Source organism: Aquila chrysaetos, chromosome 1 (genome assembly GCF_900496995.4).
Source record: "Aquila chrysaetos chrysaetos chromosome 1, bAquChr1.4, whole genome shotgun sequence".
NCBI lineage: Eukaryota > Metazoa > Chordata > Aves > Accipitriformes > Accipitridae > Aquila > Aquila chrysaetos.
The window spans coordinates 14,694,237-14,720,501 of NC_044004.1; the positions used below are offsets into that span (position 1 = coordinate 14,694,237).

A 26,265-nucleotide genomic window follows, 5' to 3' on the forward strand; every position below is an offset into this window, starting at 1 on the left:
TATTCTGCGTAAACATATGTATGTAGGAACCAGAAAACATACTTCAAATAGCAATAAGGTGATATAACTACAGGCATTTTTATGCTACATACAGTTTCTGACATTTTGAGAACTTCCCAACACTCACATGTTTATGTAATTATAATTCATCCTTAAATCCATGATATTAAAAACATACATTGAGCAAAATTACTTATTACCTATAGAGTCAGAAAAAACACTTGGGCTCACATGAGTGATAAAAATCAACCCTTTTCCAAAAATTGTTGAAATTAATCAAAACATAGATTTACATCTTTTTTTTCCCAATTTTTAAATTATTTCATTCTATAGCAGTCAAATAGAACATGAAAAAATATTTCTTTCAAAGAAAATAAATACTGTTTACGGAAAATTATTACTTTGTTAAAAAATACAGACAAAAATCACAAAAATATATTTTAAAAATTTGAAAACGACTCAATTTCTCATTTGTACTATATCAACAGCTATATTTCTTACAGTTTTCATCTTTCAGAACTTTATGCTCAAGTTTGAGGGACTCATTAATTCAAAAGTGACTCGTAAGTCTCACAACTTCTGCAGAAGGAAATACTTTACAAAAGAAATGATATCGAGGATTTCACGGGCCTTTGACAGTCAGATTCAAACACTGACAGCCAAGGTCTCACTTCCTGAACACATGGAAGAAGAGTGGTTAAAGATACAGATCAATAGCTCTGATGCAACGATTCTCTATTGACAGATTAAGTAGAAAACCCACCCAGAACTCATAGAGAATCACTGCTGCCTTATACACATCTCTCCACAAATATGGATTTAAGTGGCTTTTTGCTAAATTACAGCCTGCAGGTGAATGGCTGGAGAAGCCATTATCACCAGGTTCAGCGTTGAGAGTGACTGAAAAATTTCTTACGATTCCCAGGCAAAGTCCCAGAGATATCTGCTGGCGATGTGGTGCCCTTTTAGAGCACATCACAACAAGATAGCTGCTTTGCATAGCATATGATCTAACACAAGACAAAACACCATAATTTTCGCAATTATGTGGCAAGAGAATGATCGTAACCTATGCTCTCCATCTGTGAGTCACCTCACTTAGCTATACATGGTAAAGCAACGGAGCTTTGTCTTTACCAGGTTTTGCAGTCACATAATTAAGCACAGTCTTGGTTTGGCTCTAGAGGTACGGCTCAATAGTGAAGCCTCCAATCCCGCTCACAACAACATATGAGAGAAACAACTGAACTGAAAACAAATTTACCTGGAGATAAACATCACTGATGATGTAAATTATGAGGAATCCATTAACTTTGACAGTAAATGACACAGGCTGAGAACACAACAATTTTATTAAAAACCTGAAGTGGTATTAAATTTGTAAGTATTCTCAGTGGATTTTCAATCTCTATATATTGTAATTTCCATGAAAAAGAAAAGGAATGACCAGGAAGGCTGTCTACCCTTTTATTTTCCAAAGCAGGTAACAAACCGACCCAGCAGTCCTCATTCTTCTCAAGTTCAACACATCAGTACCAACTGGTAATCTCCCACCCATTGAACAAGTTATCCAACTTCTCACAACAGATCAATACATTTTTGATAGGAGATATTTTTAATACTTGTATTTTTAATTACTTTTCCTGTCTTCTAGTGATTTTTGAACACTGAATGAATAACATGGTTTGAAGATCAAAAAATAAGATACAGCTCATTTAAAGTATATGTTTATACAACAGAGCTGTCAAGAGTGATGATTTTACCTTTGAAACAGATTTTTCAAATAGATATAATTTGAGAGGGCTGAAGTGGTATAAATAATGCCAAAAGCGGAAACAAAACGTTCATTCAGGTCAAACAAGTGCTATACATTCATCTGAAGATATTACTTTCCTCTTCTTTAAATTAAATAAGCAGCCCCTCACGCTATGCAGCAATGAACAGAAAAGCGCAGCCTAACTAACCAAGATAAAACCAAAGGATTTTGTCTTTGCTGCATTGAAAAAAATGAAAACAAGAAAGTAATGTGCTGTTTAGAGTATTACTATATAAAGCATGTAAATTTTTGGTAATGAAAACACTGTGCTGGCTGGCTGTGGCAAGTTTTTGGAAGTGAAGGGGCTGCAAGGGTGGCTTCTGTGAGGAGATGGAATGAGGGAGTAACAAGGTCAGTGGAGGAGAAGGTGCTCCAGGACTGAGCAGGTACATCCTCAGAGGGACTGTGGCCCATGAAGGACCCACGCTGGAGCATAGAAGAAGAGTGAGAAGCAAGGAGCAGCGGAGAGAAGCTGCTATGCACTGACCCCAACCCCCTGCACTGCCCATTCTCTCACTAAAGGGACTGAGTGTGACCTGCCACGGTACCAAGAGGGAGGAGAGGAGCCTGGAGTGATGTTCAGCCTGGGAAAGTGGGAGGAAAGGTGTCCTAATGTTCGCCTTGTTTCCTAGTACCTGAGCAGTAATTAAATATTTATGCTAACTGGCAATAAATTAAGTTAAATTCCCCAAGTTGAGCCTGTTTTGCCTGTGACTAACTGGTGTTTTCCCTTTCTTTAGTTTGACCCATGAGTCTTCTCACTCCTGTTCCTATTTCTCCCCGGTCCCCCTGTCCCACTTGAGGGGTGGGGAGTGACGAGCAGCTGGGTGGGTGCTTGGCTGCCAGCTGGGGCCAAGCCACCACAAACATAAACAGTGAGAACAACTTCTCATCATAGCTCCAAAGAAAAAAATACAGCAAAACCCTCCAAACTCCCCGTGCTGTCTGAGTTTACTTCCAGTCAGGTCATGTTATACTCAAAATTGCTACAATCATAAAAAACCCTATCCTTTCCTGGTGACGTAGGCCAAAAATAGATTACCTTAGCAGCAAGGCACAGGAAAAAGAAACGAATCAAAAAAACCCAACAAACCACTGCTTGTATAGCTCTAATGTGAGTGATATAAAGATACCACACTTCATAAAGCACCGCAGCAGACACTTTCCCTTTGGAAAGTCCAACCAATCTTGCCAGATAACTGTGCTCACCACACTTACAAAGTGTAAACATGCAAACTTCAACACTAAGCCACCATAAGAAAAGACACACACTGATGTGCTGGTCAGCCTAATCATTTCTCTCGCATTCTAAATCACACACTGATCAAGCAACTGTCCAAGTGGTACATGAAATCTATCGAAGTATAAATATCACACCTAGTTCTCACAGAGCACATTTCATTTTTCAGTCTTTCTGAAGGTTATAGAGCACACCAATATCCCTACTTCTTTAAGTGGGTAACAGAGGAATAGACAGCGAAGTGGACTCAACCTAAAGCTAACAGTGCCAGACCTTGGAAAGGGAACCTGGACTCAAGTTCCAGTCCAGAGCCCCACACGGTTCTGCTGCAGCTACTGCACTAAAAATACTAGACTAGCATTCATTTAGATATGAAGATTTTTATACCTTCCATTCAAATAATTCAGAATTTTCTCCAGCCAAAAGAAATAAAGCATTTATGAATTCCAAAAGGAAGATGCTTTCAAAAACTTCTGATTGAGCACAGAGCATTTGTCACAGCTGCATCCTAAGCCAAACAGGAAGTTTTGCAACTTAGTGCAAAAAACGGTTCTCTCTAAGACTGACTATCCATACTGCTGCAGGAATGTAACTTCCAATCCTGTACTCAACCTGAAGTAGTCAGAAGAGCCATTTGCTCAGTAGAAATCAGCTCCCATAAGCATCCCAGCCGAGACAGGCAGTTCACCCATCAGCTAGACACAGGTAGAGCTAAGGTTTAAGGATTTTTTCTGCCTTTTTCTTTTATAGGTATTTTGGATATTAAAAACACTTGAGAATCTCTTCCTCAGAATTGTCTTTGGCTTTTTGCAAACCCACATATGATTAATCTCTTCTGATTTCAAGGTTTTCATTTACTCTCATGATATTGGATAGTTCCAGAGGCCAGAACAGAATCCTAGTGACTACGTGCCCTCCATGGCTGCAATAACTTTAGTTACAGATTTGAATTAATAATCTTTTTGCCTAAAACTTGCAACTAGGAAAATGATATAATTAAAGTTTCATCAAAAACGTACTGTTGTCTCAAAATTCAGTAATAAGAAAGACTCTAGAAGCTCCACTTGGGAGCAAATACGATACCTTATACAAAAAGTATAGTAAGGAAACTAGGTGTTTAAATAACAAGCTGTGTGCTCTTTAAACTAGGTGTTTAAATAAAAGCCAGTAACAGATTGAATACTGGATCACCATTTCAACTACAGTAGATGACTTCAGAATAACAAAGTGGTAGCATTACTAAGATAATCCAGATAAATTCCCTTAATCGCTTCATACTCAAAATGATTCACTGTGCTTGAGGGACGGCCTTGTCCCTCTCTTGCAACTGCCTCCCTAGCAGTGGCCTAAGCAATCCACCGACCATATCGCCCAATCTGGGTGTTCAGGATATGCAACAGCAGCCGCTCTTTGGTAGAAGAAGAGAATTTAAATTATGAAGTGTCAAAGCCACATCTGAACATGGAATTTATGCTTATGTGGATGAAGGCTCTCTTTGAAAAACTTACTCTACATCTCTCTTAAAGCAAGTAGGGCCTAGGAATCCAGTAATTTGGAAATCATGTTATTAATCTTAGAGTGATATGACTCAAGAGTTCTCTTTTTAAAGTCATACATTATTTCTGACTAATGCTTTTGATCCCCCTTAGTTCATTATTCTGTGTCAGTGTAAATGGAGCTCAGCTTCATCATACATACAACCCTCCAACCTACATTTGAACAGTTTAACAGTGAAGTATTTTATTGTTCTGTCAACATTTCATAATGTGCTTCTCAATTACCACACCGATATGTCAGTCTGGTTTCCTAGACCAGACGAACATGCTGCAGTTGGAACAGCAAACTCAAAAACCATACTCCGATGAGCAGCCTATATCCAGTGTCACTGAGACGCAATCCCTTCCCACCTCTAATCAAGTACTCGTACACCATATCTGTAAGAGAGCTGTTTTCATGGTTTAACAGGGATAAACATAATAAACAGGGGCAGAGTCTGCAAGCTTTAAATCTCTGCCCTGGAAATATGATCTGCTCCCATCAAAGTGGTGTATATATATGACTGAGATCAGCCACCACTTAAATAAACTTGCATACAAAGCTGTTCTACACTTCACTAAAAATTCAAGCCTTCTGTGAACCCATTTTTTACTTCACTTTTTTATAAAGTAAAGAAGACGCAGTGACAATTCTGGGAATTAATCAGTCTGAGTCAGGCATAGTTTCATATTTTAAGAAGTGTTTAAAAGCCAAATTGATGATTTGGCAGAAGAAATTGGAAACCTAAAAAAAAATAATGTGACTATGAAAAACATTTAAGAATTGAAAAATCAAATGGTGAAGTGAATGGACAGAATAAATTAATGAAGGAAGGATAACAGACTTACAGAGCAGAGAATATTGACTTGCTGTAAGCATGAAATGGAAGAACCTGAAAACATACTCTTTAAGGTGAAAAATGGGATGTAGAAGGGTTGGGTCAATGACAAATGGTCCTAGGAGAGTACAATCTAAAGTGAAGGAAATAGTCAAAATGTAGAACAGAAAAGTAAGAACAGTGGAGGTGGACGCTTATATTTAAGCCTCCATGATGACCTTCTCCAGTGATTTAACTGAGCAAAAATTTAAAATTATATAGAATTTATAATTAAGGAAAAGCCAAATGAGCAGCTAAGATGAATGCTGTAATGGCTTTTATTTCATGCCCTTCTAAATATAGGTAAATTACAAATTACTTTTAAAATTCTCTTTGGAAGACTGTATGAAACAAAAATTTGACAGAAATATCTAGTTAGTACCTGCAGCAAAAATGCAAATGCACACCAGCAGAAACATTCTTAAAATACTCATATTCTTTATGGTCAAGACTTGGTCAAATACTGCATTGCATAGAGCAGGGAAGGCATCCCCAAGCTTGGGGAAGACCAAACACAAACTTCACCATAGTTTAGTTCTTCAAACTGTATTTTAAGTTGACATAAGAAAGAAAAAATAAGAGCAAGTTTTTATTACTGCATGACAACAAATGTTGTTGAGAAGCAAATGAGACATGTTGATAGCTTTACTTGTGTACAGTAAGATACCCAGCAGACTCATGAAAAAAGAATCTGCCAATCCTTTGTAAAATCTTCCCTATTTTATGGTATTTTCCTTTTGCACTCTTGACAATTCAACGTGACATCTCAGCCCACTGCCCATTCAGAGCAAATGGCTTCTGTGACTCAAATAATGCACAGTAAGGCCAGAGAGAAAGGTACTAATTTTACTCTTGGAAATTCAGAACTCTTAGAAATGAGCTTTCATAATTTGAAGATGTTTAAATTTGCATTCTGGTGAAGAGTGTTGTCGTGGTTTAACCCCAGCCAGCAACTAAGCACCACGCAGCCACTCACTCACTCCCCCCCCACCCAGTGGGATGGGGGAGAAAATCGGGAAAAAGAAGCAAAACCCACGGGTTGAGATAAGAACAGTTTAATAGAACAGAAAAGAAGAAACTAATAATGATAATGATAACACTAATAAAATGACAACAGCAATAATGAAAGGATTGGAATGTACAAATGATGCGCAGTGCAATTGCTCACCACCCGCCAACCGGCACCCAGCTAGTCCCCGAGCGGCAATTCCCCGCCGCCACTTCCCAGTTCCTAAACTAGATGTGACGTCACATGGTATGGAATACCCTGTTGGCCAGTTTGGGTCAGGTGGCCTGGCTGTGTCCTGTGCCAACTTCTTGTGCCCCTCCAGCTTTCTCGCTGGCTGGGCACGAGAAGCTGAAAAATCCTTGACATTAGTCTAAACACTACTAGCAGCAACTGAAAACATCCGTGTTATCAACATTCTTCACATACTGAACTCAAAACATAGCACTGTACCAGCTACTAGGAAGACAGTTAACTCTATCCCAGCTGAAACTAGGACAAGTGTTTTTAAAAAAAATAGAAGTAAAGCCTTCTAGAGAGACTAAGTGAGAAACTGCTTTAGAAAATACAAGTTTTCCAACACACTTACCGTCCGAAGAACTTCACAATTGGGGTAACAATAATGGCACCCACAAGGCCACCAATGGCAAAAATAGAAACAGTTATGGACCAGAGGAGAGTCAGTGTGCTTTCATCCACCGAGAAGCCGTATCTTCTTTCCCAAGTTTCATTGTAAAACTTCTTGATATACTGAAAGAAAATACAATAACAATACATGTAAAATATTACACTTTAAAAAACACAACTGAGAGAAACAGAATAAAAAAAACCCAGTAGCTTGCTTGCAGAAATCACCCTTGCTCTTCTATCTCCCTCCTCCAAAAAATGGGGCCTCACTTCTAGATGCAACTGCAATACAGACTAACTGAACCAGCCAAAGCATATATACATTTAACTACATGCTGGTCATAAATAAGGTGGGGAAAAAAACCACAAGTAGACATGAATGTAGAAGAGGCTTATAAAAGAGAAACTCCTATAAAACAAGGATGTAACCATTTAGGTTATCGGTATACCACTAACAACTGTTTGTTCTAGCCTTACTGTGTACACATATATAAACATTTCAGCCTGAACTGGGGCTAAGGGCTCAGACACAGAATCACAGAATGGGTGATGCTGGAAAGACCTCTGGAGGCCATCTTGTCCAACCCCCCCTGCTCAAGTAGGGCCACCTAGAGCCACTTGCCCAGGACCATGCCTGGAGGTTTTTAAATATCTCTAAGGAGGGAGACTCCACAAAATCACACCACGGGCACTTGGCAAGGTACTGCACACCAGCTGAGCTCCACTCACTGCTCATGTACACACTCTTAACCTCGGGCAGGTGACCTATCACAACCTAGTGTAACAGTTTTTTAGACAAGTGTGCTGGTTTTGGCTGGGATAGAGTTAACTTTCTTCACAGCAGCTACTATAGGGCTATGTTTTGGATTTGTGCTGGAAACAGTGTTGATAATGCTGAGATGTTTTTGTTATTGCTGAGCAGTGCTCACACACAGAGCCAAGGCCTCTTCTGCTTCTCACACCTCCCCACCAGTGAGCAGGCTGGGGGTGCACAAGGAGTTGGGAGGGGACACAGCCAGGACAGCTGACCCCAACTGACCAGAGGGATATTCCAGACCATAGGACATCATGCTCAGCACAAAAAGCTGGGGGAAGAAGGAGGAAGGGGGGGGGACACATTCAGAGTGATGGCATATGTCTTCCCAAGTCACCATTACATGTGATGGACCCCTGGTTTCCTGGAGATGGCTGAACACCTGCCTGCAAATGGGAAGTGGTGAATGAATTCCTTGTTTTGCTTTACCTATTAAACTGCCTTTATCTCAGCCCACAAGTTTTCTCACTTTTACTCTTCCAATTCTCTCCCCCACCCCATTGAGGGGGAGAGTGAGTGAGCGGCTGTATGGTGCTTAGTTGCTGGCTGGGCCTAAACCACGATAACGAGCCATGGAAAACTGCACTACCTAGCATTTGCCATGACTTTTAAAAAAACAACATGCGCAAATTCTTAAATGCTAACTACCATTAGTCAATGATCATTACTCAGAGTCTTATGTTAAGAGCAAATAGTTTTACTGCTTTTTAATGGATCTATAGTGCCAATAACTTGGGAAGGGAGGAAAGGGAGGCTCCAATAGCAGGTAGAGGCAAAAATGTCTTGAAGAAGTTGGTGAATTGGCAGAAACGCAAAGGTAACGAAGAGGAAAGGAGTTACAACCAACTCCTGCCAGACAGCAACATGACTGACATCAAGAGAAGAGTTTGGTTTGTCCTACAGGACACAGCACCAAAAGCCGTATGTTGATAGGTTTGGCGGGCTGTGTGTGGGAGTTCACATGTAACTTAGGAAATTCCCTGGAAAATTTTTAAGGATGCTTTAAAAGTTATAGAAGTAGGAATCCTGTTGGCAAAACCCTACACTGCACTTACCATGAAACAACATCTACCATCTCTATTTTGTATTTCAGCCCCAGAATGCAGATCTCAGATTGGCTCAAAATTAAATGCCTTTCACTAGTCTATTTTTTTTCCAAAAGACCAGTATTGTAAAAGTAAGTGATTCTACAAATTCTTTAGCATAACACTAGAAAAAAGATAGAGTGAATTGAGAACAATTAGCTTTCATGGATTGAGGGAAGAAGGGAGGCTGTGTCCACTTTTGCATTGTATTTATGACACTACCACATGTGGCAGTCACACAAAATCAAGGACCTACTAAGCCAAGCAATGAAAGTTAACATTCTTCTCCCAAAGAATTCACAGTCAAGACAAATAACTGTTAGAGGAGGGAGGCAAAACCTGACAGCTTTCGGTGTGATACTGATGGGGAAAAAAAAGCCCACAGTATCAGTCAAAAAGACCTAGTTGTCTGACACTGTTAAAACCAAAAATCCCAAATCACTTTCATAAGTACGTTATAGCTTCTCCCCTTTGCTTTGTGGATGAAGTTCAGGCTGCTAAACAAGGTATGCAATTTCTTTTCAGTAATGGAAGATGTATCAAACACGAAATCAGACACCTAAGACCCTGACACGAATCCACCTGCACGACAAGCTGGTTCTCTTAAGAAATGAAAACCTGAGACCGGTCTTATAACTCTTCAGCTATCCCAAGACCTACACTTTTCTCCCATGGCAGTTCAATTTCCTTAAGAGCCTTCCGTAAGGGCCCTTCCAGGCTATCTTTTGAAAGTCCAAGTGCCTCTTGAATCTCTGAAGAACTCTGACAGATACCTGAGCCACAGTTCTCCTTTGCAAAAGCCATGCCAGCTTTTCCCCAAATTCTTACTTTTCTACTACAGTTTCTGCTAGTTTTTCAGGTACAAATAACTAATTCTTAACATTATGTTCCAAGTTTTCCCCCTAAAAACTACTTTTCTCTTAAAGTCGCATTAAACCTCTCAGTCTCTCTGTTACTGAGGCTATTTAAAAAGAAGCTGAACTGTCATACGAAGCCTGTATTTTGAGGGTTTTTTTCAGTCTTGAACAAATGCTAAGGTATTTTGGCAACCTGACACAAAATTGTCACTAATTTTATTCCACACCTCTACTGACATTTCAGCTTCTCCAATACATCCCCTATAAAGAAGGTTACAACGTGGGACTTCCCCAGACTTTTCCAATTCAAAACATTAATTCAGGTTTCTTGTCCTTGTATTCTCTGAACATCCTTTTTCAGCTTCATCTATCAGCCTTATATCCCAAAGCCCTCTGTCTGGACATTTTTTGTGCCTGCTGAAAGTACCCAAACGCCAGGACCAGCTCACTTTTTCAGCCTTCAATATGCCAGAGTTTATATTCTTTTCCTGCTTTCCTCACATGAGCACAGCTGCAGGTTTTTGAAGGATGCCTTCTAACAACTTCCCTTCCCTGATGTTTATTATACCAAAGTTTCTTCGTCTTTTAAAAAGGTAAAGATGTCATAGCTCCAGTATGACATTTTTACATAGTCTCTGTATCGCCTGCAGAGACATTGCCTATGTACTTTCTTTTTAGTCAAGCTTCCTCATTTTTATGCTGTTCCCATTTCAAAAAACAGCAAAGCTCCGATGCCACCATGGTGTCTGATGGTCTGGCAAGGACACAGTACCAGGTGGTCACTACTGCAGAAGGGCACAGCACGCTTGTGTAATGCTCTCACCCATTCTGTGTCACTGCTCCCTGACAAGCTCTACAGTATCATGAAGTTTAATCTTGGCACTTTTCTCCAGTTTCTTCTCATATTTCCTCCAGCATATCATAAGTACTAAATTATCCTGGGGCAGGACTCAGCAGTATAAGCCTACCACCACATTCTCCCTGTTCAAACTAGGAATTTCAAATTTTAAGTATTCCAGCCTTGGACACACAGACTATTCAACTTGAGGACTTTATTTAGTTTGAAACACCACCTCTCCACCTGCACAGCACCCAAGAAAGGTGGAGGTAGAACGTATCACATACTGTCTTCCTGTCAAGTTTCTAGTAGGCCTCTTGTGCCCTGAATTAAAAGGAGGACAGGGATGTTTCTCCCATCCTATCTTACATGTTTCTATACAAACAGACAGAAAAAAAACACAGAAAGAAAAAAAAAGTCAATTTGTGCTTGGTCCATTTAGAAGAATCTTACAGTAAACTTCCAAATGAACCTGCCATTCAATCAAGTAATACATCTTGCCTCTTTAACACCAATACCCAGATTACATTTAGATTCAGATATCTTCTTATTTATTTGAAGTTCATTTCTGATAGTAATGAATACTAAGAGAAAACATTTTTAGAACACTATTAGCATTTCTTGCTAATGACAATGGCTAAAAATAGCATGCAAATTATTCTCCCCTTCTGTTACAACTAATTTTCTCAGCGTAGCTTTGTTATTTACAAGGAGACATCAGGTAACTGCAAATATTCACGAAAAGAAAGTACAAACTACCACACTCAATAGTAACAGATAAATGTGCTGGCATATACATCACCTGTGTCTGGATGCCCATTGCCAATAAATGGGAAGCTACTAACACATACAGGTTTTGAGGACTTGCACATGAAACAAAACAAATCTGATCCAACAAATCCACTGGATTTTAATCCATTGAATTCTATGGAAAGGCTCCTTTGGGATTTTAATCAGTTGTCTGAACAACGCTAATGGCATAAACCTGTATACAAAAATTTTAGCCGCTAACCAAAGCCTACAAGGAACAGTAGCTGACTGATAGCGGTATCTAGTATTCTGCTGCCTCAGTTCATTAAGGTAGTAGTGCTAGGGTGGGAAATACAAGGGGAATATAAGGGATATATATTTTTTTTTATATACATAAATATAAGGGATATATTTTAAATATAAGGGAAATATTTTCCTTTTCTCTGTAACTGTAAATGCCTTATATCAAGGGAAGAGATGAGCTGGTCTTTAAAGAAGAAAGAAGACCTTACCCATAGTTATGAAGGTCATTCATGCACAGTGACAACTCTTGAACTGGCTGACACAGCAGGCTATACATTTTTGCAATAGTCTCATTTTCCCTGTTTCAGCTCTAAAAGGAATGCAGAGCTGCAGCCGCCCGCAGGAAGCAGGCAAGCGCTGCGTGGCAGTAACAGAGACTTCGCTTCCCGCACAGAGCACAAAGCACATCATTGTTCTACAGACCTTGCCCACAATCGGTCCGTGAAATGAATTGTAGAAATTCAGCTCAGAAAAAGACAGCTTCAACTTGTATTCAATTAAAGCAATTGTTTTCCTACTGCCAAATGCTCCCATACGTTTTTAATAAATTCTGGTAACTCTTTGAACAAGCCCATGGAGACTTCTCATTCTGGGTTTCTTGTGTGGTCAAGCGCTGTGTGCAGGGGGAAGCACACCTGCGATGGGCCACTGCTCTTCCCCACGGAAAAGTAGGGGACTGAGTGGGAAGCGCTCTCCGCTCTGAGCAGAGCTGGTACAGTTTATTCCCCCCTTGCAACAAAAAGGAAGTTGGACTGACTCTACCTTACAAGATAACCTGCAGTAAAGTTCACTGGTAAGAACTGCAGGGGTATTCTCCTGCAGTTTGATGAGCTGGCACATATGAAACATAAGTTAAAAAAAAAAATTCTTTCATTATTTACATAAATATTGCATCCATTTTTAATGTGATCGACCTGTTTAGGTGGAAACCTAGCCACGCATTTTAATAAGAGATTTCCGTAAAAGAAGGAGCTTAGCTTTGGAAAGGAACTATTTTGAAATGGAATTTCCACAGTAAGTTCCCAGAATGTACTAGCTACTTTTTCAAAATAGCATTGCTTGCAAACCCACTGAATTGCTTACTGCTGTGCTTGACTGAATTAAGAGGATCTCTAGTACGCCAGTATAAAAACAAAATGTTCAGATTTCCATTTGTGATAACTCGTATTTTAATGAAATCGCCCAAACATTGCACACTGATTTCACAGTACTCTATTCATCAAATCTATTCCATATGTTGCAGCCAACAGATGGCCAACACAGCAGTTTTGAATTCTGAATCAAACAAGGCATCACCACGAAATGCAGAAGAGGAGGCCCATTATTCAAGAGGAAGCCAGAGGCATTATTTATAATATCAGTACTGTGGAAATGAAATGTTGTGCAACCCTCCAGAACTGAATGATGCGGACAGAAGTTGCTGAACATGTGCATAAGGCTACCAAATATTCACTAGCTGGAAAGACAGACTACTAAAAATACCTTATCATGAAAAAGTGTGCAAGAAGGTTTAGCATTAGTCTGGGCGAGAAGCAAACCATGTGCACCCACTCACCTCAACAGCGGCGTTTAGTTTCCTGACAGCTACTGAACTTATGTGAAAACCTCATGGACAGCAGAAAGAAGCTTTCAGTTATCATATGAGATCTAACGTCTTCTACTACATCAGGAGGATTATAAAGGCAGGATGTTGAGGAGCGCACAAGAGCTGGCCAAGGCTGCCCTCTACTGATACTAAATTCCAGTTTTGTCAGTCACTTACCGCTGCAGGAGCGTTCACCACCGAGAGATTGTAACCATAAAGAAAAGACGACCCAAAAGCACCAGTTAAAGAGGCTACAATAAGACTCCCAGACCAATTCTGAAAAACAAAGAAAAGATGCAGCCATTGTTAGTATACTTTAAATTAACATACATCAGGTTTTAGACACTCCTTATGCTATCTTGCAGAGCTCCTGCAGGCAGATGTCCTTGCTGCAGAATAATGGCCTGAAACACTTCCCCTTGCTGCGATCCAAGGAACAGTAAATTTGAAGTGACAGCATCTCAGTTAACATTTACCAAGGCATAAGTGAACATTTGAGCTTCTTTCAACACAAATGAACATTTTAACTTCTTTCAACCTCACAGATTTTTGCTGCAAGCATCCCAGCAGCACCCACACCAAAAAGCAAAATGCCGGAGAAGCATATTCTCAGCAAAAGAAACTGTTGGCAACATACCAGTAACACAATGAAGCAAGGAGAAGCATATATTTGATGCAACAGGTCTGTGGGTAGACCTGACTTCGGTGAAAACCTGTGAGATGGTGCACCCCCCACTCCCATGAGTACCAGGATTAGTGAAATTGTGACCAAAAAAATTAAAACGATGCCTACAAACTAGGTTTTGTAACCCAAATGCAAGTCTCCAATCGTAATTGCTGCCACACGCACACACTCTACAGTGGAGACACTATTTGCCATTTTTCCCCAGCGACACACCTGTACCTTTCCCTTCTCAGGTCTGCTCCCTCCATCCCCCTCATCCTGTTTTTAGCCCGCCTCTGCTAACAATTTCTTCTTCCACATCAGCTGTTGAATAAAAGGTAAGATTGCTTTGATTTGAGAGATTTTGCATTTCAGGGTCCTTTCCACCTTCCCCAGTATTACTCTTTCTGCCACTCAGTTCTCCTGCTGGATTACAGAGAGAGGCAGAAGTGACCATTGCCATTCCCAAGAGATATTAGTGCTTTGGTGGCTGGTCAGTTGTGAATGTCATTTTGTAGATCATGGAAAACAACTCATCTTTCTTGACCTCTGAATACGTTGAAGTAGATGGCTTTTTAATGTGTTTTGAATTTTAAAAAAACCCAACAAACAAACCTCTGCTAAGAATCTAGAATTTCAGGCACAGCTCACTGTCATTTTATGCCCAGCCTCATCACTTCAAAAGGAAGCCTCAATCCTTTCAAAAGGAGAAAGACCTGCTTAAGCAGGCCTAAAAAACTCAGCTTCAGTTATATCACTTAGAGCAGACACGACAGGTTAATGAGTCTACACATTCCGTCAACTGCACAAAGCTGTATATTCGCCTTGGAAAATGAAGATTTAGAGCACGAACTAGGTCTGTGTAGCTAGCACATGGCATAGCAGCAGTGATGATGGACTGTACCGAGCTCCCCCAGCCTCACAGGCACAGCACGGCAAGCGAACGCCCCGTGGTTGTTAGCATGTGCCAGAGCTCATGTTCCACACCATCATCGCAGACTCACTATGATCCGTGAAGAAGGGGTGAGATACTCGGGCGCCAGGGCAGGGACCGCAGCGTACAACCCAGCACATGTGGGCTATGCCACGCTCCGTAACTGTCACTCCTGAGGGCTCAAAGCGTGCCCTGTGGGACAGCTGAGTGTTTTTAACTTCTTCCACATGATGTGAGAACTTTTTAAGAGATTACACAGTTCATTAACCAGCCTGTTTTCGGTCAGGTCAGGAGGAAGTGTACAGGAGGAAAAAAGCCTCTGTAAGAAATAGATCCCACTGAGTTCATTACATAAGCCAAATACAATTTCTTGTTATTAGCCAGCTTCTTAAAATGAACCTGCCACACACACACAGAGCTTTGCACCATTACTTTGGTAGCAAAGAGTAGAAATTTTGACATAAGGCTTTATTTAGCTTCTGGTGATAACACCTCATATTAGGTGCCCATTATTTCTCTACTACGCACAAGTGTGTTCCTACACTTAGGAGAAATCACTACTCCTCTGAACCAACGATGCTGAGGAGAATATTCCTGGAGGTCTACCAGGCTGCTCCCAAAGGGTTCACAAATGATAAGCGCAAGTTCACAAGTGCTATGTGGTAACCTTGATGCAACATTGCGAAAGGGCTCTACTCTAACAACGTTAGACCCATCAGAAAAATCCTGCAAACAAAATGATTCGGATCATATAGCCTAGTGCTCATTAAAAACTCCAGTGAATGCTTAAACCTTTCAGCACAGGCAAATTATATGCCCAAAAGGCTAAGTGGAAGATAATGCAGGACAAATCATGGAAGTACTGCCAAGCTGGAAAACCCCACATGCACTTCATTTTCAAGTGTTGCAAATAGCTGGGTTTCGAGCCTACTTCAATACCAAGAATTTCTCAAGTATACAGCCTGCTGCAGAAAACCTCAGACTTACTCGATTCAGAGTTTTACAGTTCTTAGAACACAAACTTCAACTTCCCCATGACCTGTCTCCTCACACACCATTTTAAATATTTGCTCAGGCTTCAGCAATGCCAGATAAAAGATGAAAGCACAATGAAGCAAGAATGCAAAAAAAAAAAAAAAAAAAAAAAAAAATCGAACTGTTGCTCAAAAAAAATATTAACGCTGTGGCAACATTAAGAACAGGAAAGGGGGAAAAAAAAAAAAAAACCCAAGGTGTTTTACAGTGACTGGGAAACAAGAAGGTGACCACGCCTCCCTCCTAGGTGTTCCTTGACTTCCCCGCCATGCATGTGCTCTTGCGTCGCTGCGGTCAGCTCAAGGGCAGGTAGGTGTGAACGTCACCACAGCAGTAAGCGTTCAGTCAGGAAAGTTGCACATCAGTTCACAGCAAAGACCTCCAGATACCTGAGAACTCCTTACTTGTGAAAGTCCACGTTTTTGGTCTTATCACGGGTCCCAGGGCACTGTGCTCTGAACAACGCTTTTCCCAGCTCCCGTCCTTGTTCACCACACAGTGTAGCATTTGTGTTGGCCACTATAGGTCTTAAATTGTCTCTTTTTTTTTTTTTTAAAGTGCACAACAGTTTGCATTTCAGTTTTCAAAACAGAGTTTAGAAAACTGTACTTTGGTCAGTTAGTTATAACCCCCTTCGCAGATGCACATTAAGCACAATCCTAAGTGGTAAACATTGCACGCGTGCGTAAGGAAGTTTTCATATGCTCAAACGGCTCTTGCTAAGACTTTCTACTGATAGTGGGAAGGCGGACTTTGGAGCACCTTACCCGCTACCCTGAACGACACCCAGTCGTAGGAAAGCACCAAGCAGCCCACCTCCAGCTCAGAGCGCGGCCGTGCCCGTCAAGCTCCGCCGCAAGCCGGGCGCTCCCGGCAGGTGCGCCCGCTGACACGGCGGCCCTCGGGGCTGCCCTGGCCCTCGGGGCTGCGGGAGGGAGAAGAGGAGAAACCTCCGCTCCTCTCCCCCCGAGGACCTGCCGATACGGGCGGTCTGGGGGAGAAGCGGTGAAGCAGGACGCGCCCTCGCCTCCTTCTGCTCCCGCCGCTGCCCTCCGCCCGTCCTCTGGGTCCCGGCTCACCGGCCGCGGTATTTTTAGCTCTGCCCCCGCGCCCGCCCGCCGCCGGCCTCTCCTGCACCGGCACCAACAACTTTCCGAGCGGGGAAGGGCTCGGCGCCGCCGCCGCTCTGCAACCTGAGCCCCGCCGCGCTCCCGGGGGAGCGGCGGGGAGTTACTCCGGCTCCCACAGCCGCCGCGCACCAGCCTCGCTGTCCCTCCCTGCCCTCCCCGCGCTGGGAAAGGACCGAAATCGCCCCCTTCTTCTCCGCCTAACCGCCCCCGGGGCGCGGGCAGCCTAGGCCGAGCTCCCCGCCCGGCCGACTGCCCACCGCTTCCACACCGACGGTCGCTCCCAAAACAACATACCCTCGGGGAGTCGCCGCCCCGCGCTACTTACGCTCCCGCCCCCGCGGCGGCGGCGGCCGTCCCCCTCTCCCCCCGCCACCAGCGTGGCCGCCTCGGGCCCCGCCGCCCGGTCCATGCCGCTGCCGCAAGCGCGCGGCGGCCGCGCATCCCCGCCGGGCAGCGCGCGGGGCGCAGCGGGGGCGCGGGCCGCGGGAGGCGGCGGCGGGGGGCGGGAGGGGGCCGCCGCGCCCGGCGCTCGGGGGTGCCCGGGCGGCCCTGGGCCGGTTTAGCAGCGCCGGCCAGGGGAGGACGTGGCTGGCTCCCGGGAGGGGAGGGCAGGGGAGAGTCAGCGGCCGGAGCGCGCCGGCCCGGGGGCGGGGGGGTGGGGGCTGCAGGCGGCGCTCAAAGGATGGAAGAGCCCGAGCCCATTTATCGGAGTGCTTGCGCTTAACTTGGGCAAACGTGCGTGTGCTTTCCCGGCAGGCCTCTTCCCTCAGCAGCGCAGGCAGGGCAGGGAAATGTCACGAGCGGGTGTTCTTCGCGGGCCCCCCACCCCTGGAGCGGCACAGGGGCTGGGGGACCACGCCGTGCCGCGGGTGCCGCCTGGAAACCTGGGCTGCCCTTCTGTGAGCGAGAGGCTAGAACGAGGAGGGGAAGAGTCTTCCCGTGTTGCCGAGGCTGGAAAGCGAAGATACCGCAAGACGCGTAGCCAATTAAGATGTTAACCACACCGCACAGGGATGATCCCACGGCCCTGGGAGGTTTAGATCTGACACGCCACACTACCGCTGCGTAACAGATGGCGATTAGGCGTGCTACCTGGGGAAGACGAAAGCTTTCCGCTACTATTTTTGAAGGTACCTATTTGCAAACACGGGGATTTTGCACTCCTAAGAGTTAAACTACACCTTCTAGTTGGCAGTGGATGAGCATTAAGTGCATCTGGGAACTATTCCCAGATGACTGCAGTTCACATTGGTGTAAATCTGTGCTGTTTCCATTTCTGACATGCTACATACCTCACAACTAGCTTTGAGCTCCCAAAAGACACAATAAGTAATGCCATAAAGCACTGCAGGTTTGAAAGCAGTTTATGATGCAGCAACTTTGAAGTGTCATTGGCTCAGATCAAGCTGAGCAGCATTTGAATAGAAAGCCGGACGCTACTCATTAACATGTAAAATTATCGTATGTATTGAGAAACATCAGCATAGATAGATGATCCAGACATCATTTATAATCTCTTTGAATGGTCATAAGCAGTAAAAGAGTCAAGTTAGGAGAATCAACCCTCTAAAATACATGGCGTGCATTTGAGATGAATCAGACACCTGTGTTTTGTTTAGTTTCATTTTAAATAGCACAGTGCAAGTAGTCCAGTTCATACTCAAATACAAATAATATGGCTGCATGTGATTAATATGTACATAATTTCTCACCTTAATACACTCACATTTTTTGACCTTTTACAATTGCCGTTAGTAAGTTACAGAGAAACTAAACGCATGCTACTCTCTGTACCCCACAAATTTTCATCCTGGCAGCTTCCCCTTGCTCAAATCTCCATGTTCCCATGGAAAGAAGCATCATTTTGCTCTCGTCTTACATGTCAGAGCGGAAGAAGAAAAAGGGGAAGAATACACAGCTTTGCGGGTTTTGTATAAGAAAGGCGTCAGAGACAAAAATCAAAGCCTTTTTCCACAGAATACACCCTCCCAAAATTTCCTTTTGAAGGCACAGAAACTGTCCTCCAAATTGTTACCACTGTCCTCAATGACAGAGTCCTTCCCATAAAAGGGAGGCTTTAACCTGTCCTAAAGTCAAGTAATCCCAGAATGGTTTGCCTAAACCATTTTTTGGCTAGTTCAAAACCAGACATACATGTAAGGAGAAACACAGGAAAAAATGAGAGGCCTGTGGTGCAGCCTCACACTAAGCCCTTTAGCAGTCCAGGTACCAAAGGCAGAAAGGCAACAGCAGCCTTCCTATGTTTAGGACACTAAGCCTGTGCCTGCAAGTGTTCATATAGGTTCCAAATAGTTATTTTCTGCCTCCAGTCCCCAAATAGCAAACAAATGTGTTGACAGAAGATTTGGGGAATTCACTCACCGTTTTTTTCTTCACTGCCTTATTTTCTTTCATCTCACCATTGCTTTGCTGTTTGTTCTCCATTCTGTTACCTCGTTAGGTAATAGCTAGGGAAGAAAAGAGGGAAAGTTGTGTTACTGTTCAGCTGATGCAGATTTTTTTTTTTTTAATAAAATCATAAATACAACCCAGGAAGGACTTGAAAAAGCCTATAAGAAGTATAGCTGCTCCCTTCAAAAGTCAGATCCTTGTTCAGGAAGGCATAGCAGCACCAAACTGAATGCAGTTAAAAACAACAGAAACATACATGCTAGCTGTGTTTAAGTAGTCTACTCAGAGGGCGGCATGCTCTTTGGAGCAGGCATAGTAGCTCTTAGCACAACTAAAGCATGAAGGGGAAAAAGCTACGGTGTCAGGCCCTTCAGCGGACACGCTGTCTCTATTAGAATGGGAGCATCAGACCCACTGCAACTACAAAAGGAGTTTAGATAGTCAGGTGGAACTACATTACTATGGCTGGGTTGCAGCCAAGACATTTGGATTAATTGGTGGTGTGATTCTAGTGATTATTAGACCTTATATTAACTGGGGCATTGCCTGAATGCATTTACAAAGGAGGGGTCCATTCGTTTACTGCTTTGTCAAGAAAATTCTTGCCTGAACATCACTGTATATGCTTTAATAATGTTAAAGGACATTTTAATCATCATTTATTAAGAAACTAAACTGATTTCTGGGGTTTCAGAGAGGATGCATTATCTATTATTTACACTGTTGTCCTGGTTTCGGCTGGGATAGAGTTAATTTTCCTTCTGGTAGCTGGTACAGCGTTATGTTTTGGATTCAGTATGAGAAGAATGTTGATAACACACTGATGTTTTCAGTTGTTGCTAAGTAGTGTTTAGACTAAGTCAAGGATTTTTCAGCTTCTCATGCCCAGCCAGCAAGAAGGCTGGAGGGGCACAAGAAGTTGGGAGGGGACACAGCCAGGACAGCTGATCCAAACTGGCCAAAGGGATATTCCATAGCATGTGATGCCATGCCCAGTATATAAACTGGGGGGAGTTGGCCTGGGGGGGATCGCTGCTTGGGAGCTAACTGGGCATCGGTCAACAAGTGGTGAGCAATTGCATTGTGCATCACTTGTTGTGTATATTCCCATCCTTTTATTATTATTGTCATTTAATTATTGTTATTATTATCATTATTAGTTTCTTTCTGTTCTATTAAACTGTTCTTATCTCAACCCACGAGTTTTACCTTTTTCCTTCCGATTCTCTCCCCCATCCCACTGGGGGGCGGGGGGGGAGTGAGTGAGAAGCTGCGCGGTGCTTAGTTGCTGGCTGGGGTTAAACCACGACAACTGTGCTTCATTGTATGATCTTGGGCAGTCTGTCAGTCTGTTCAGTTCATTTGGAATACGGACTACTGGGTTCTTCTATCTCAACATCTTAAGATGACAGCACATTTCAAGATCTTTGCTTACTTGGTCATTATAGTAACAATAGATCCAGTCCTGAATGCAAGTTGTCTTGTGGACAAGAGTCTACAAGATAGTGAGCTATGATACATGGGGAGTAACAGTCAATTTAGTGAAACAGCATGTTGGAGTGGAAATTGTGTTGAGGCCATCACAGATACAAGAGGTTTTCTAAGAAGAAATCCTGTCTGATAGAAGTACTGCCATTGGCAGTACTGGGGCCATTATATCAGATGGTTGCAAGAAATCTGGCTGAGTTTTTAAGTAAGAGAAGCTAGAGATGTGACAGCATCCTATAAGCGCTAAAACCAGAAAAATTACATTCTTCCCTCTCTACCTCCCAGTGCAGTCAATACTAAAAACCTGCAGACAACTCCTTTCCCTCTGCTGCAAAGGGCCTTAGTCAATTCCTGCTGAATTACTCTTCAAAAAGAGCTTTCAAGGCACATGTATTTCACTTCATAGGAGAGATGCTTAGTCTCATCATCAAACAGTTCACCTGTCCCATGCCACATTTAACAAGCATACCAAAAATAATGTCAGACTTGCTCACTGCAGCACCCACATGCTATACAGCATTTCATATATAGATAATGTAGATAATTAAATTAATGAAGGTTCTGACAGAGCATGAACAAAGCATCATCAAACTGGAATTTAAGAGCTTACAAGACAAAGAGTATATGGGGCATAGCACAAACAGAAACAGCACAGACTCAGTCAGAAACAGCCTGCTAAGCATCTGAAGAGACATAACTCAACCTCACAGCAAAGCCACTAGCAAGGATAACTTGTGTCTGCCTTCCCTCGCCACATGTTTTTTTTTTTGTATGGCTGAATCTTCCTCTTGTTCTTTCAGCAGTTCTAAAATGCTTTTAATATATGTCTGTTGTGTCTGGAAAGTTTAATTGCTAGCAGTGCACCATCTGCGGAAGTGTTCAGACTGAACCGTCCCTCCTATATTTTGGGTAGACCTTGTTTCACAACTTTTTGAACATATCCACTTGACTGTAGAAAAAGGAATGTTACCATATCCAGGACAGACATCCAACATCATGCAAAGAATAAGAAATCTGAACTGGGGAGGGAGTAGAAATCACTGAAATCCTGCACGGATTTGTCAGTGTTACTTTTGCAGTCTTATTTACTTGTGTGCAGGGAAGAGACACATGATTACAGCAAGCAGAAACCTGATCTTCAAATTGCACTGTTTGACAAAATCTAAAGAAGTGACATTCCACTTAGGGGAATAAAAGTCTGAGATTTGCACTGCTGCTGCTGGTGTCCTTTCGCTGAAAAGTTTTAACAGATAGGGCAGAAAAGCGTAGTCCTTCCCCCTGAAATTCATAATGCTAGTACCAGGTAAGTTGCTTAAGTTGTGGATCCAGAAATATTCATTCATTATTCTTTCTTTATAATGGAAGATTAGGTCTGTCTGCTCCTTAGGTTGTACAGTTAGTCCAAAGGTGACCCATGAATCAGGAAAGGCTCATCTCCATCAGGCCAGGGGGCACCTTCCATTTCAGCATTAAGATCAGAGCTACAGTTTGCTTAGCTACTTATCCAACAGTGTCTTTAGCAATGCACAGGTTGAATTCATTAGTAGGACATGCAGTCCAACTGACTCTCACAAATTGTTAGCCTTGGCAAGGATGGCTCAGCAGTTCACAGAGCAGGAGCGTTATGCCTGGCACAGCAAACTGACTTGAGAGAGGTATGAATAAACCTACTGTAATCTAGGTTTGGTTCTGAACTTCTATTGAACATTCAGCACTCATTAACTGACTGCGAGTCAGGAAAAACAAAAGCTTTTGGAAAGCTGTCGTGTTCACAAAAAGCAAATATGCAAAGGGAGCAGTTTCAGATGAACTCAGGTTTTAAATAGCCATATTTGTTATGTTAGATGACAAAATCACCAAGGAGTTGACCACCTCAGAAAAGCTGAGTTATAAACCACAGTTGTTAAGAAAAAAACGCAGACTAAGATGAGTATAAGACCTGGAATAGATCAATTATTTTTGTTGTGCAGTCTGAGCGTAAAACACTGTTTGGGCCAGCAGCCAGTCAGGGCCCACTTGCCCTCTTGTTCAGGTAGGCCTGGACTTACACCAAGCCACCGGTCACTCCACCCAAGGCACAACAGAAGCAGTTTATCAGTGATATAAAAGGTTCTGCCGACACAAATTCCTCATGATGGGCATACACAGCTTCCACGTCTCCCTCTCAAGAGCAAAATGCATTGCCTCTATAGAAAGATTATGTCTGTGTCAACTTTGCACTGCTATGGATACGGAAAATGTGGAAGTCAGAAGAGCAGCCTCCAGCTGACAAAATTCACTTGTAATTATAAACCATCACAGCCTCTCAGGGATGGAAAGGGACTGCTTTGCACTCCTCAGAGTAAACCTCTTTCAGGTGTAGCACAGAGTAGTTTGGTTTCCTTTAAAAACGGGAAAAGGAAGCACTAAGAGAGACAACACTGCAGTAGGGTGTGAATCGCAAAGCTTTGGAAAACATGTTGGTGTAAAAATAACCCACACAGACTCGGTAAGTCCTATTGGGCCATGGTAGATTGACATCTAATAATTTTTGCCTTTGCAAAGGCAAAGTTGCCCAACTTGAGTACTTTGGTTCGCTATGCATTGTACTGGAATTAGCTGCTTCAGAAGACTTTTTTTTTTTTTTTTTTTAATTCAACACTAAAACTCTAGTAAAAGAGGATGGAGGAGAACAGGTTTGAATCTCACTCCTATCCTGTAGCTTGTGTGCTGTTACCTTTTTTCCACTCAACTACAGCCGAAATTCTCTATGGCTGAGCACTTGCACCTTTCAAAAAAGGAGCCATCCTTGTAACATAACAGACTTTAGCTGAGGACTTCCCTGTGCTTCAAGCTAGATGCTTGTGTCAGTAATCTATGGTGTGTACCTCAATGAATGTGCTCCTCTCCCTGGTACTGTAAGTCACACATTCACACTCACACAAAAGAAATCCACCATCAATTAATGAAAAGATTGATTAATTAGAGCATCCAACGTGAAGAACACATTTCAAGTTTCTGTGTCCCCCAAATCAGGAACACTATGTATTAGATTCTGATAAGTGACATAACTACCTGGTTAAAATAGGTGTTCTGGAACTCCATTAAGAACTGAAGGGATTATTTTCTTCTCAAGTAGTTTTGTTAAACTACGTCTATTCTGGTGCAAGTGAGACTGTACAAGTCAATGCTTCTTATGCTGTTTATGGAAAATGTCAAACAGTCCCAATATTAAAATACCATTGCTGGAGTCAGGTGTGGCATGACTTTAATTTGGCACAGAGCATTCCTATGGTACTGAACTATTTAGCAAGAGTTAATCTCAAATACTGTAGACACCCCAGCTTCCAGAAATACCTGTTCCCTTAAGTAATCAGTTGACATAGTGTTAAAAAACGTGTATGTCTCTTTTTTCCTATATCTGCAGTATCAGTCCTAAAGTCTCTTTACAAGATGATGAATTATTGTATCTGGATTTCAGTATTTCATACAAGTTACAATCTGATCTCTTGCACTGAGAAGGGGAAAGATTGGATTTCTATTTCAAAATGAAGTGTTTTGGTATGGTTTTTTTAAACATAAATCAGGGGGGAAATTAAAGCTATTTTCCATAGAAATCTATTAATCAGGAGAGGAGGACAGAGATTTCAGAGTTAATGACTGCTTATATAGAAGCTGAGTGCTTGACTAGCACAGGAAATTAATTGTTTACAAATTTCACAGAATTGGCTTATACCAAGATAAATCTATTCCTCCCTCCTTGAGTCAAACCCTTGACAACATTGCCAAATTTGAGAAGTTGCTCCAAAATACCAAGTCCAACTTTTAGGCACTACTCACCGCTTATCCAAAGTATTCTTCACTTCCAGTGATTTCTGAAGTTCAGTGCAATTCAGAAGCAGCCTTCTTCAGGATTGCTACGGCAGCCCTCTTCTCTGAAGTAGGGACAGTTAAATCATCGAATTAAATTCAAAGCCAGTTTTAACTCCTTTATACCTTTTCAGAAGTAATAATTAACAGTAAAACCAAAGAATAGTATGACACTTCAGCTGGAATTCATGCAATAAGTATTTCCTACCCAATAGAAAACAAACTGCCTTGTATGGCTGTAATGCCATACAAGAGGTCTTTGTTTCAGTCGTCACACAACATGAAAAAGCTTTGCTTCCCACATTCGAACCAATAGACATTTGAAATGCAAGTGCCTAAGGCTACAACTCACATTCATATACTTTTACCCCAATTACAAGTGACCAGGTAGAGGAACACCCACAGAATTCCATGTGCTGTAAATGGCTTTTAACAGCGATGTGTTGGACCAGTACTTGTGTGTGAGAGGCAGTGTGTGGTACTTGTCAGGAGTCATTCCTCTGCAAGATGTTGAAAGGCTGGGACAAGACATACTGTACAGTAATAAAAACCACAGTAGTTCATAAAAAGATTTACCTCGTCTGCTCTTCTGGCTTTGTGCCATAGAGAGGAACTCCGTATCAGTGTTAGTTTAAATACTAAACAAAACATGGGTCAGGACAAGGGTGTAGAAGTTCTGATTTTGCTTTTGCTATCAGTTCCTTACATGCCAAAGCAAAGCAGAGCTAAGAACACTCTTTGGTGTGAAAAAGTGCTCTCTGTCTCATCTTTTCCCTGCTGGTATGGGTATTTCTTTGTTTGAAAATCCAATGTATGTTAAATTAGGCTCATCAACATTTCCTCAAGGCCCTTGATAGCTAATTGAGTTGGATTATCTGTAAACTTGCAGATGCGAAGCTATCCAAGATGTGTTAGGTAGAGAGGCAGCTGTACAGACATGAGTTGGCTGAAACTGTAAATTCTGGCTGGAATTTGAAGTAACCTTGTTCTTTTGGGGAAGGTGACATTAGTGAGCATGTGGTCCTTGGTCTGTATTTTAGGTTATGATTGTTCTGGCAGCTCCTATGGATCACTTTTGATCCTGTTATACAAATCTCAGTGAAGTTCTCAAAAGATATTACCATCAGATTTACTGCAGCTAAACATAGGCATCCTTCTCCAGTTACAAGATGCTAATCAATGAAAACACCACTTTTGAGGGACAGGAAAGAAGTTCCCTTAAGATCCCCTAGCATATTTTATCTATAAGTGTCTTTAGACTTGGCACCAATTATCTTATATTAACAGGAAAATAAAATAGCCTTGTACTTAGCTCTCTAACACAGTGGTTATAAGGAAATAGGAGATTCTCTCATTCTCTGGAGTGAGAGTGAGGGAGCAGGCAGGTGAGTTTCAGAAAAATCTTGTATCTCAGATACA

General features: G+C 42.2%; 1 protein-coding gene across 1 annotated transcript in view; it reads right to left on the reverse strand.

Moving 5' to 3' along the window:
* SLC2A9 (solute carrier family 2 member 9) overlaps window positions 1-26,265 on the reverse strand; it is a 138,759-nt gene that overhangs the window by 99,120 nt on the left and 13,374 nt on the right. Inside the window, exons 2-5 of the mRNA XM_030023672.2 lie at window positions 24,817-24,911; window positions 19,480-19,565; window positions 13,512-13,610; window positions 7,065-7,225 (exon numbers count right to left, since the gene is read on the reverse strand). Coding sequence (XP_029879532.1) covers window positions 7,065-7,225; window positions 13,512-13,610; window positions 19,480-19,542 — 323 coding nt within the window. The 5' untranslated portion in view covers window positions 19,543-19,565; window positions 24,817-24,911. The remainder of the gene's footprint in view (window positions 1-7,064; window positions 7,226-13,511; window positions 13,611-19,479; window positions 19,566-24,816; window positions 24,912-26,265) is intronic.